The sequence below is a fragment of the Typopeltis vanoorti genome, chromosome 2 (genome assembly GCF_054136105.1).
Source record: "Typopeltis vanoorti isolate ZY-2024b chromosome 2, IOZ_Tvanoo_1.0, whole genome shotgun sequence".
Lineage (NCBI taxonomy): Eukaryota > Metazoa > Arthropoda > Arachnida > Uropygi > Thelyphonidae > Typopeltis > Typopeltis vanoorti.
The window spans coordinates 69,351,409-69,365,784 of NC_143550.1; the positions used below are offsets into that span (position 1 = coordinate 69,351,409).

A 14,376-nucleotide genomic window follows, 5' to 3' on the forward strand; every position below is an offset into this window, starting at 1 on the left:
TTGTCAAGACTCCAACATTATCAGATCTTATATTTCTCTCATCTAAGGCAGGGGTCGGCAACCTTTTCAGACTCGTGGGCCACATGCAACTTTTATTTATAATAATAATCAGGCTGCAAGCATTTTATGTTATCAATTTTTATTATATCAATCTTTAAAAACACAGAAATATTTAAACTATGAGATAAAGTACGACATTCTCGTAATGATGCCTGATATGATATTATATTCTTTCATAACAGCAACACATTTATAACTAGATTTTTCACTTGGAGAGTGGTGAATGTATGGAATGGGTTAGCTAAGTCAACTGTGAGTGCTATGTCTGTTTATGGTTTCAAGGAGGGTACAACAGATATTATGTGGATAGTTTGGGTCTTCCATGATGGTTCGTAGGACTGCATAGAGATGCCTATACAATAATAGTAATAATAGTAATAAATAGATATTCTCTTATGAAATCAGTAAACCTGTGTTTTAATCAGCAGGGATCCAATAGCCAGCTGAATAAATTTAAATCTTAATTAGATAATGTAATTTCCCTCGATCCAAATACTTTAAAGGCATAGGAATATCTTGCAAGACTATCACAGATTTATGGTCTTCCTAAACTCCACATGCCAGGATATCCTCTGCAACTAGTTGTTGACTTTATAGGAAGTCCTACTTACAGAACTTCACTGTTTCTCTCTAAACTCCTCACTCTCTAATCTCCTTTTACTTTAGACATTCAAAAACAGAGATCTCTCATGTCATCTTAGAAATTTCTGAATTATAATCTGACCTCTCCAACATCCTTGGTCAAGAATGATTGGATTTAATTATCAACATCTCCAAGAAGCCCAGAAATAGTTATTCTTCTGAATCAGTTAGCTTATCAATTAAGTAGGTACAGTAGTCCCCCTTTTATCTGTGGAGAATATGTTCCAACCCCCCCCCCATGGATATCTGAAACCTGAGATAGTAGCAAATCCTATATATACTATGTTTTTACCTATACATATGTACCTATGATCAAGTTTAATCTATAAATTAGGCAGTAAGAGATTAACAACAATAACTAATAATATAATAGAACAATTATAACAATATACTGTAATAAAAGTTATGTGAATGGAAACTTAGCAACCTCAGCATGTGTTTTTTGTGAAGTCGAGAACTTTCACCTTTTCCCTTAAAAGAAGCACTTGATGGCGTCTGTTTAGCATATTCGAATTGCCAGCGTCACTGCTCTTGTACTTTGAGGCCATTATTAAGTAAAATAAGAGTTACTTGAACACAAGTAACTCTGATAACTGAGATGCCTATTAAGTGACTAACATATTGTATACTGTACACAGTGGATATGCTGGACAAAGATGATTCATGTCCTGGGCAGAACAGTGTGAAATTTCATTACGCTACGTAGAACAGGCACAATTTGAAACTTATGAATTGTTTATTTCTGGAATTTTCCATTTAATATTTTTGGACCTTCGATAACTGAAATTGCGGAAAGTGAACCTACAAATAAGTGGGGACTACTATAATCCAGAAGTAGATATTGGAGGTAAAGAATACCTCCACTTTAATTTCAAAAATCAGCTATTTGGAACTTGACACTTCTGTTTTAATGGTTAGTTTCGACATCACCTCACTCTTTACCAACATCCTCTAAATAATAACCTTGGAACTATTATCTAAATTTTTATCAGACATTGTGGATCTATTTAAGTTTGTCATGAACTTCAGATATTTCGGCTGAAATGGATTCCCCAATTTTCCTGACTCTGGCTAACTTTTATTTGGAATATCTTGGGGGGGGGGGGGAGCTCTGTTTTTGATCCAAAACTTTTTCTTTCACTTTATTACTTGGGCAACATTTTTGCAATCTGGAATAAATTATGTAAGAAATTAAATGTCTTCATGCAAAAAATTGCCTTAATTTCAGAATCAAATTTATATTGTAATATAGACTTGAATAGCACTATCCTTTCTTGATGTGCTTTTAAAAAGAGAAATGGATGATTCTTGATCCAACCCGCGCAGTTAGCCTAGTGGCTTTGCGCTTTGCAACCATATGTCTGGGGAAGGAGTGTCCCAGGTTCGATTCCCGTTGTAGACGTGAGGAATTTGAGGATCTTCCTCAGGCATAGCCAAGTTAGCTGGTCTTGGGCGCGGTCAGTAGGGTTTTTTCTGCCAGTTTATCTGGCGTTTTTCATCTCGCAAACAGGCAAACCGGCCCCATGATTATACGCCTCTACAGTCAAAAATATATTCCCCCCAGCGGCAGACCAGGCGACGGGTCGGTTGGGAGTAGTACTAACAAGAAGTCGCATCTAAAGTAACATGCGGACCCTGTATGGGAAGCGGGAATAACGCATAGTAGAAGAAGAAGAAGAGATGATTCTTGATCCACTTCATGCATTGGTGCGTTATCCTTCAGAGAAGTATGGTTCTATTAAATATGAAGAGTTCATTTGTCTGTTATTCATCCAGATTGCTTCAGAAAAAAATTCAACCATGAAACAAGCAATCTCTCTCTCTTTCTCAGTAGCTACAATCCAAAAATTAAGAAAAATCATCAACCACTTTTCTCTTTTGATAAGAAGAGATGACTCCCATAGGGTTTCAATCCTTTATGTCGGAGGTACGAGGGTTGTTCAATAAGTCCGTGCAAAAAATGAAGAAAACATAATTTTTTTTTGGGACAAGCATTTTATATTTTTCAACATAGTCTCCTTTGAGGTGTATACACTTAGTCCAACGATACCAATTTTTTTGATCCCGTGGCAATCACCTCATTATTTGATGAAAATTTCTTTCCTGCCAGCCATTTTTTCATGTTTGGAAACAGATAGTAGTCTGAGGGAGCCAAATTGCAAAAGGACTTTGTAACGTAAATCGAACAATTTTGCCATCACAATTGCAGAAGAGTGAGCGGGTGCATTGTCGTGGTGAAAAAGAATCTTCTTTTTCGCCAAGTGTGGTCATTTTTCCTTTATTTCATTATTTAAACGATCCAGCGAAGACACATAATACACTCCAGTTATTGTTTTGCCCTTTTCCAAGAAATCTATGAATATTATGCCATGAGCATCCCAGAAGATGGTGGCCATAACCTTTCCTGCTGAAGGAACGGCTTTCACTTTCTTTGGTGCAGATTCCCCACTTTGCAACCCGTTGTTTTGACTGTTCCTTGGTCTCAGGTTGGTAGTGATGAATCCATGTTTTGTCCACTGTTACAAAACAATGCAAAGATTCCTCTGGAATCCGTTGAAACAGCTTCAAGCTGTCCTTGCAACAGTTCACACATTGACACTTTTGATCCAGTGTGATCAAACACAGCACCCATCTTGTGGATAGTTTTCTCACATGTGAATGTTCATGTAAAACATGTACGCGGTCATTTGAGATGCCCATAGCCTTAGCAATTTCACGCACTTTCACTCTTCTATCGTCCATCACCATATCATGGATTTTTTTAATAATTTCTGGAGTAGTGACCTCAACAGGGTGTCCAGAACATTCAGCATCACTTGTGCTCATATAGCCACTTCGAAAGTTATAAACCATTCTAATCAAAGGTGCAGACTCACCATAATGTTTATCACGCATAGTTTTAGTTTCCTGAGCCATTTTACCTTTCAAAAAGTAATGTTTAATCACTACACAAAATTCTTTCTCATCCATTTTTCACAAATCATGGTACTTGATCGATTCAAGTAATAGATTTATCTGACTGATCCTCCTTAGTATGTGATCCTAGTATGTGATCCTCCAACAGTTGCCAGCAACTAAAAATAACCTTGATATGTACTGGTGGTGCCTTAGACTTTGCACGGACTTATCGAACAGCCCTCCTAGTTCCAAACATGTTTCTCATATCCTCAGATCTTTCAACCATATTAAAACCTATTAATCAAATCAGCTTTTTGTTGCTATCTGTTAACAATAGAGCACAACCTTTACTGTTATCTGAAGTCTATTCAGTTTTTGCAAGTAAGTTTACTTTGGTCATACAGACCGATCTGCTGCTAAATGCATTTCTGGATACAAATCCTGTATTAAACCCAAAAAACAATATGCTCATCAAGCCATAATTCGGGCCTTGATGAACATGTAGTTGCTTATACTATATGTTTTTGTAACCCTTGCTTAAGGGTCAAAGCTGCATAACTGAGAGGAGACCTCCACATAGCCTTTAAAGGAATGCGGAGAACCGACCAGGGCTTCTGACCTAATGTCCAATCCTCACCTTATCTACTTTGATACTGAACGAACGAGGATGGGCTGGCAATTTGGGATTTAACCGACCAAATTGTATTCTTATTGGTTAAACCAAAATAAAAAATGATGGTACAACATGACAAAATTTCATGCCGGCTGGGGCGTCTCCCGGTTAAACAAGACCCCCGTTGTTTTTGCCAGGGAACCAGGGCGAACAGTGAAAAGTCAGCTACTGGAACAAATCTGAAAACAAACACCAATTCAATATCACCAGAGTTAAAGATCGGTACTATCAACATAAGAAGCCTGAATGGCAAAGAAATGGAGCTAGCTGAGGAATTAGATAAGTACCAGATCGACATAATAGGGGTGACTGAAAAAAGACCAAAACTGGTGAGATCTTTCTGAGCAATAAATACAAATTGTTATATTCAGGCAATGACAATCAAGGAAAAGAAGGAGTAGCCATAGCATTCAACACAAAATAGGAGGCTAATCTTCTTGAATGGCAGTCAGTCTCAAGTAGAGTAATGTGGGCAAATATGAGAATGGGAACTGGACAATGAGACTTATTTGTGCCTATGGTCCCACAGAACGTTCTACTAAGGTAGAAGTGGAGGAATTTTTTGAGGCTTTAGAAAAAGCAACTGACACAATGAAAAAGGAAAAGTTGGTCCTTGTTGGGGATCTAAATAGCAGAGTAGGAAATGATTGTGAGACATACAAAAATATTTTGGGAAAATTTGGAGACAAGAGCAAAGCTAATAATAATGGCAAATATCTGTTGGATTTCTGCTCAGGACATGGACTGGTTATTACTAACACTATGTTCCAACATAAAAATGTGCACAAATTCACATGGAGAGAAGAGGCAAGGAATAAGAAAAATCTCATTGACTATGTTATTGTTGATAGGGATGTTTTCTCCCTGGTGCAGGACACCAGAGTGTACAGAGGATTTGAAATTGGAAGTGATCACTATTTAGTCTTGAGCAGGATAAAATTGAATTTCATATCGAAAAGAATGACATGTAAGAAAGTTTTAAAGCGAATAAAAGTTGAGCAGCTGTCAGATATGAACCGTAGACTAAAATACACAAAGATTATTGAAGAAAAAATGAAAGAGTTTGAGAACAGGAATCAAACCTTGGAGATTCAGTGGCAAGCCTTCAAGAAAGCCCTGATTGATTCTGCCAGAGTGGCATGGGGTGCGGTTGTGTGCAAGGATAAAAAAATCAGAACTCCCTGGTGGACACAGGAAGTTAAAGAGGCAGTGAAGGAAAAGAAGAAAGCATATCAAAAGTTCCTGTCAAATAAGTCAGCTTATGCTCTTAGAGAATACAGAGACAAATGTAAGAAAGCTAAACAGTGTGTAAAACTAGCTAAACAAAAGTCATGGGAGGACTTTGGCAAGAATATAGAAAATGAATATCAAGAAGGTGGCAAAATATTCTGGAGGTTGTTGAAGAAGCTTAGGAATGGAGGAAAGAGTGCTGTAAAAGGAGTTAGAGATGATAAAGGTGACATGAAAACAGGAGAAAAAGATATCCTTAAAGTATGGAATAATTACTTTGAAAAACTGCTAAATGAAACAAGCAGTGATGACAGCACAGTGATAAAAAAACACTGACCAGGCATACAGTCAGGAATACATATCCATACTTGAAGTAGAAAAAGCCATTAAAGGCTTGAAATATGGAAAGGCAGCAGGAGTAGATGATATTCGACCAGAAATGCTGAAGTATGGTGGTATAAAAGGCTTACAGTGGCTGCACTGCATAGTTTAGAAAGCCTGGACAGAGGGACGAATTCCCAATGATTGGAGTAGAGCTCTCATAGTACCCATATATAAAAAGGGAAATAAAACTGAATGTGAGAATTACAGAGGTATTTCCCTACTGAGTGTTCCTGGCAAGATCTATGCAAGTATACTTGAGAAACGGTTGAGAAGAATTGTGGAAGAAAAGCTTGGTGAAGAACAAGCTGGATTCAGGCCAAATAGAGGCTGTCAGGATCAGATCTTTACTTTACGACAAATAGTCGAGAAAGCATGGGAATACAACAAAGATCTGTATTTAAGTTTTGTCGATTTGGAAAATGCATATGACAAGGTGCCAAGAGAGAAGCTATTCAATACGCTGCAGTTATATGATGTCAATGGGGCATTATATCAAGCAATACTTAGTCTTTATTTGAGTTGTAAGTCAGCAGTTAGAATTGAAGGAAGTACAGGAAGATGGTTTAATGTTAAATCTGGTGTGAGACAAGGATGTTCATTATCCCCCCTGTTATTCATTATCTATATGGATCACATTATGAAGGAATGTGGTATTAAACATGATATCAAAATTGGAGATGTTAATGTCAGCTCTTTGCTTTATGCGGATGATGTTATACTTCTAAATAAATCTGCTACAAGTCTGCAAGATTCTCTGACTAAATTGAATAGCTGTTGTAACAGATATGGTATGAAGGTTAGCAATAAAAAGACAAAGACAATGAAAATAGATAGAATCATTAAAAATGTCAACTGTGTTGTGAATGGAGAACCTGTGGAACAAGTTAAACATTTCAGCTACTTAGGCACGATTTTTACTGAAGATTGTAAATTAAATATAGAAATAGACAACAGAATCAGCAAAACTGGTATGGTGGGAAGTCAATTGAATAAATTCATATGGAATAAGAAAGAAATTAGTCAGAACACTAAATTAGCTGTATACAAGATAGTGTTCAAACCAGTTTTAACTTATGGATCTGAGAGCTGGGTCAGAAGTAAAACACTTGACCAAAGACTAGAGACCGCAGATATGAGAGTCCTGAGAAAGATTAGAGGCGTGAACAGATGGCATAAATGGCAATATCATATTAAAAATGAGGATATTAGGAAAGAACTTGACATTGTCAGCATCCAGGAATGCGTTAGCAGAGCTAATCCCAGGTGGTATGGTCACTTAAATAGAATGGGAGAGGAAAGATTAGCAAAACAAGTGTTCTCTGCCAGGTTGGCAGGAAAACGACCCAGAGGAAGACCAAGATATAGGTGGATTGATACGGTACAAAGTGCCTTAGACGATAGAAATATAAGATCTGATAATGTTGGAGTCTTGACAAGTAACAGACTGATTTGGAAGAAAATTGTAGATAGGAAGTTAGTAATGATGTAATTTTTTCATGTAGTACTGTCATATCCTGTACACCCCTTGAGGGTACATTGCAGGAATTTGATGATGATGATGATTTTCTTCATGCTTATACACGGTGATCAGAATACATTATGAAAATTATGGAAACAACTACCATGTTGGAGTAAAGCTTTAGTTTAATATAAACCAAAATAAACACTAGACGTTTAGACCTTCACATTAGTCATTATCTGGAGCACACACACACACACATACATACATATATATATACACACACACACACACACAAAGAAACAAGCTGCACTACAATCTACATGGCATGCTAAAGTTACTGACCAACTGTTACAACTATTGGCCTGACCTGCTGGTGAAAAAAAAAAAAAAAAAAAAAAAAAAACCTCTCAGTAGCACCTAGAACTGTTAATAAACTGGATGTTGTTATATACCACATAGAAAGAGGCATTAAGTCTCTTCCAAGTAATATAAATGATAAAATTCGTCTAGAAACCAGCAATGTTTTGAACAAAAAGAAAACCATATGTAGTAATCTTACAAAAACAGAACTAGCATCAATCAAATCATTAAAAGCCATCAAGATATAATTATAACAAAATCAGACAAATGTAATCCAACAGTTGTCCTTGGCAGATCAACTTGCATCCATCAGATGAATCAACTACTCTCTGATAACAGTACCTATCACCTTGTGAACTATAACCCAACGAACAGGGTAAAGAAAATAACTGTGAAATTACTTAGGTCTGTCACTTTGTGGTCATCAGCACTGTTAAAAACTGTTACCCCATTATGCCTGTTCTCCCAGAATATATGGTGTTCCCAAGGTACACAAACATGTCCCGCTTTGGCTGATAGTTGAGGGAATAGACAGCCCTAATGATCACATAGTCAAGAAATTAGCATCAACACTCAAGGAGTTGGTAGGCCCTTCCTATATAAAGAACATACAACACTTCATAAACAAAATTAAAAATATGACACTCGGCAAAGATGATTTATTAGTCAGTTTTGACGTTTCTGCCCTTTCACAAATGTGCCAATCAGTGACACAATTCTTCTCTTACAGAACAAATTTCCGCCTGACATTATGACTCTCTTTGTCCACATACTACATTTTGGTTACTTCATGTGGCAAAATAAATTTTACCTACAAAAAGAAGGTACGGCCATGGGCTCACCTCTACCCCCCCCCCCCCCACCCTACCCCAAATGCTGCTAACTTTTATATAGAAGCTTTTGAGCAACGTGCTCTTCATTCCTTTACACTAAAATGTACAGTTTGGTTTAGATATGTTGACAATGTTTTCGTTATCTGGCTGCATGGACGCCAAACACTAAACACATCCCTTAGCCACCTAAACAAACAACATGAGCACATACAATTTGCTATTGAAATTGAAAATCAGAACTCGCTCCCTTTCCTGGATACGCTAGTCACATGTCTTCCCTCAGGCTGTCTCTCCTTCACTGTTTACTGCAAACCTACACATACCGGCCAATATATACATGCTAACTCTTATCACCACCCTTCGCAAAAACTTGGAGTCATTAATATCCTCAAAAACAGAGCTATAACAATTGCTGTAATGAGCAAGCTCTTAAACAAGAATTAAAAATTATTAGCAATACATTTATAAATAATGGCTCTAGAAAAAATACTATTAATAAAGTTCTTCATAAAACTTCATCAAAAAATATAGATTACAGTAAAATTATAGCTATCCCATACATTAAAGGGTTATCAGAAAAAATTGATAGACTCCTACCCCATTATAATCTTAATGCCACTTTTAAATGACCTTTAAAATTAAAAAACATATTCAACTCCTCTAAGGATCCTCTTTCCCCATTGGCACATCCTGGAGTTTATTGCATCTATTGCACCTGTAACTTACCTTATATTGGGGAAACTGGATGTACGATCCCTGTTCATAAAAAAAATTAAAAAAAAAAGAGCACAAACGACACATTAAATTTAACAATTTTGGTGAAGCAAGCCTCTCAGATCACACCCTTAACACTCTATACCAAATTGATTGGAAAAGTACCTGCTCATTACATCATGCAAAAACCTGGTATGAACGGAAATTTCAAGAGGCCTGTGAAATTTTGATTAACAACCCTAATCTTAACAATAATGGTGACATAAAAATCCCCAAAATTTGGATGGCACACATTCAGCCCACTTAATTGCCAGCAAACCCTGGAAATTAAGTGGGCTGGAAATGCTGGAAATTAAGGACTGTAAGAAAATTTTCAGCTTTTATTGGCCACTATCCATACCAGTTGGTTGTAACTTATATGTATACTTTTATAAGTATTTTTTTTTATTTTTATCTTTTATTATTTTTTATTTTTATTTATTGATTTTTTCCTTTTTTGTAAACAGGTTGCTCTCCAGCTTAATTTAATTTTGTAACCTAATAGATGATGATAATAATCAAACTCTAGCTTTAATGTAGTAAGGTTTTTTTTTTTCACCAGAGGTCAAGCCAATAGTTGTAACGGTTGGTCAGCAACTTTAGCATGCTATGTAAATTGTAGTGCAGCTTGTTTTTTCTTTGTATATATGTGCATACTCCAGATGATGACCTTAATTTGAAGGTCAAAATGTTGAGTGTTTATTTTGGTTTATATTAAACTAAAGTTTTACTCCAACATGGTAGTTGTTTCCATAATTTTTATAATATGTAGGTTTTTGTAATCTTTTGGTGTGGGTTTGATTTAAAAAAAAAAAAAAAGTAGGTTTCTCTCTTGCTTATAATTATCAGTGCCATTGAAGAATGCTATATCTAAACTAATATTTTTCTGAGATCAGTGACAGAGAAAGAGCTCTATTTTGCCTTAACACATTTTTGTGATTTTCTTAATTACATGGAAAACACCTTATTTATTTCACTTCAAATCTCTTATCACTCCCATGCCTATTAATGTATTAAAAAAAATAACAGATTAATAAATAACATGGCAGACCAGCACCTCATCCAACTTAGGTCAATGTTTATTTTTTCCATGCCTGCTAAATGCAGACCAGAAGGCCACTTGTGCTTTCTTCACTTTAACTACATAACTGCATAGCTTTCTTTTAGTAAATTGTCTTGGCATGAACTTTCTTAATTAAAGAAATGTCATTTTAAAATGTGATATGTTATATGTAACAATAATTGCTTATCTACTGACATTTATTTTCATTTTCAGCATTACACTTTTGCAAGAAAATCCCTTTAGGAGAAATAAATTATGAGTTGAATACTAAAGTTTCTCTTAATAACCTGCTAAGTGAAATATCAAGCAGTATAACAATTGCACAAAGGGAGAAAAAACAATGGCTGAAAAAATTTCAAAAGATTTATCCAACCTTATTTAAGGAATACATGGAAGACCAGATGAAAAAATCGATTTAATCATCAATTTGAAGTCACTAGGAAGATATATGCCAAAAGTAAAGAATTTAGTTTATTTCCTCATTGGTCAATTTATATATCTTAAAGGTATTTTGAATCATTTTTTATGTTACATTCTCCCCGTCCCATATTGTATATTTTTAATAAAACAAGATTGCTCAAAGTATAGATCAAAAAAAGATTGTGCTTTTCAAAATATTAAACCGTTTGTAAAAGTTCTGCTAATTTAATCAGCAGAAATGGTCAGAATTCAGGTTTAATTAGTTTCTTATTGCTTCATTTCAGTTTATCATCTGCAAATGTATGGTAAAGAATGAAGCAACAATGAAAATGTATTTGTAACTACATTTTTATTTATTTTTAATGGCACCATTCATGAATAACATTTGTTAATTTTTTATTTTGTTATTATCCATTATATTGAAACTCTGCTAGTCAGTTATTTTTCCTATAAAATAATGGATTCTTTTGGAGACTAGGATGCCATTGTAAAAAAAGAAATTTTAGTTTGTGTGCAATTCTAATAGGATAGTAATAGGTAGGTGAGGCCGAGAGGCATCCATCTGATGTCTTCTCAATGTCTGGTGCCTTTTACTAGACATTTCATCTGATGCAAATATTACCTCAGAGTATAGCTTCAGCTTTAGCTTATACCAATGCCTGAAAATACCTTGAGCTCTTTTTTTGTTGTTATTGTTGTTGAGTTAATTTTTATTTTCATATATCTTAGTATTCTGTTATTGTCACTTTATTATTCTGTTTGTATATTTTACTTCCTTTAATATCCAAGTGGATATCTCAATAACTTATATCATTCAGAAGTAGAATAGTAATTTATTTTTGGAATCAGTAACTTTTCTTTTTCTTGTTAGGAAAAATCTTTGCTTCTATATCTACTTTCTGGATTAAAAATTTTAATCAGCCTAAAGAAATTTAAATTAATTTCATTGTGAGGCATTCTAGAGTTCATGTTATGAGAATAAATTTGAAACAATAAAATACTCAGCCATTTTGTTCTAGAAGAAAAAATTAAAAAACACACCAAATGAAAGCCTACTTAAATTTGCTGTGCTATTTTCCTGTTTGTACACAGTCAATTATTTATTTACAAATGTGACATATATTTATGAAACTTTTTTGTAATAGTTTGTTTTAGTTACAATGATTGGAGTTTTAAATTTTATATGGATGTTCTTCGTAAGAAAAATTGCAGAAGCGCTAGTTGAAATTTTCTTAAATGTTTTGGTAGCTACAGTACACTCCAATTTTTGGAATGCTGTCTATTTAAAATAACTTTGATTTGACACCAGGTAGGTTTGATGTTGATAAGTTTGTAAAACTACTCCAACCAGAGGTAGTCTTATTAAAATTGCTAAACACGATCAATTCATTGTGTGTCTTGTGTGTGTTCTTTGCCATAAGTATTCCAATTTAAATGTAATAAATATACAAATGTTATCATTAATATCAGATTACTTAGCATTGCTCAGGCCATTGATTATTACTTTTTTTTTTAAGAATCAGTGATTATTTGGTTGATTAGTGAAGTCTGATTGATTGTTCTAGATACATTTTCCCCACTCTCTCTTTTTCTCACATTTTTTTATATACAGAAATAAATTGTCATACAGCATTCTTTTTTTTTTTTGCCTGAATATCGTTCATTAATTGAAAAATATTTAATCAGGTAGTAGTCTAAAATATCTCATAATGTGAGCCCAAAATTATAGGAAATGGATGATAATTATCTCAAAAAGATTTTAATCACAAATTTTGGGCACAGATATAGTCCTTTCTTGGTTAGATAGAGTAACTATGCCAAATTTTAGCTGCGAGTCTATCAGTTTTTGAGATGTAAACCAAAAACTTTCAAAATCTATGGTGCAGCATAAATTTTCCCAAGGGATAAAAATTTTGGGACCAAACAGCCCAAAGTCTTGGTATGGGATCCATATTTCACTATTTATATTTGTGATATCTCCAGGAGGTCTTACAGGAACCAAAAAAAACTACATGACATGGATGAGTACCCAAGGGAGAAAGGGATAAAAAATTTAGGTTCAAATATAGTTATCATTCTTTAATCAAATAGGTAGACTATATAAAATTTGTTTCACTAATTTGGTAGTGGTGTGTGTGTATATAGACTGTAAACTTTATTTGCCATTTTAATTCTTTGTTTCCATTCATCCTACAGATGTTCTCAGATTGAGGTTTGGGCTCTGTGCTGGCCACTGCATTGTTCTAAGGTTCTTCAAACCATATATTAAAACCATTGCCTTGTGGCGTGGAGTATTATCACATCAAAAAATGTAAGTGCCAGTACCATAAAATTGCCACAATATAGGAAATGCCCAGTTCTCCAGAATATGAATTTAAGACTTGGTTCTGATTCTTTACTGTGACCAGTGGACCTTATGCATACCACAAAGGAACAACCCCACATCATTATACTGCCACTTCCAAACTTCATTGCCAGGGCCGGCTCTACCGACGGTGCAAGACGTGCATTTGCATGGGGGGAAAGTTATTTTGGGGCAGCAAAGTTGGCATAAACTATACTAAAAATAAGGGAGAAGGGGCGGCAAAATATGCTACTGCACGAGGCGACTATATGGAAAAAAAGGGTGAAGGGGCAGCAAAATTCCGAGGGGCAGCCCTGTTCATTGCTGAGACAAATATGAGAGTGGTCTGAAAAGTTCTCAGCCTAGCGATGAAAAAAATGAATTTATAATTTCAAAATTATTTTTATTTTTGAACATAATCTCCCTTAAGACTAATACATTTATTCCAGCGATGCCCAGTACCATTATCCCGTCCCTGTAGTAGTTCTCGGTAAGATTTGCAAAATACCTCTTTACAGCTGCAATCATCTCTTGATTCAAAGAAAAGCGATGACCAGTGAGGAAGAGTTTTAGTTTTGGGAAGAGATAGAAGTCAGAGGAAGCTAAACCTGGGGAATAGGGTGGATGTTTTCCCATTGCCAAAACACCTTTGTGGGCAGGTGTTGTCCTGATGAAAGATGATTTTTTTCTTCTGCAAACCGGGTCTTTTCTCACGAAGTTTTTTGTCTAGTCTGGTTAAAAGATCGGAATAATATTCCCCGATTATTGTTTTACCCTTTTCAAGATAATTAATAAACAAATTATTAAATTAAGGGGGATATTAAATCCCACATTGTTTTTGTAACTTAAATACAATCCCACATTGTATTTAAGTTAATAAACAAAATTCTTTTAGCATACCAAAACACAGATGCCATGACCTTTCCTGCTGATGGAATCAACTTTGGCACTGAACAACCAGTTTCTGTCCACTGTTTTGACTGCTGTTTGGATTCTGGTGTGTAATAGTGAATCCAAGTCTCATCCATAGTAATAAATCAATACACAAAATAAGGTGATAAAAAACAGCTTAAAATAGGTCAAGAAAGAAACATAAATGAGTACTAAACATTACACAAATTCAAAAGACTCATTACATCAAACGCATGAAGTGTGTGTGATGTCACATATTGTTATGCAAGTGTGTTCTGTAATTTGCAGCGAAATTGAATTCTGTTGTGCTAAGTGATCTTATGAGGGTCTTCCATATATCAG

The 14,376-nt window shown here is 35.0% G+C and overlaps 1 protein-coding gene across 1 annotated transcript in view; it reads left to right on the forward strand.

The window, feature by feature from the left end:
- LOC150109146 (DEP domain-containing protein 7-like) overlaps window positions 1-12,167 on the forward strand; it is an 89,967-nt gene extending 77,800 nt beyond the window's left edge. Inside the window, exon 7 of the mRNA XM_090401683.1 lies at window positions 10,572-12,167. Within this exon, the coding sequence (XP_090257809.1) occupies window positions 10,572-10,777 (206 nt within the window). The 3' untranslated portion in view covers window positions 10,778-12,167. The remainder of the gene's footprint in view (window positions 1-10,571) is intronic.
- Window positions 12,168-14,376: the final 2,209 nt, after the last annotated feature.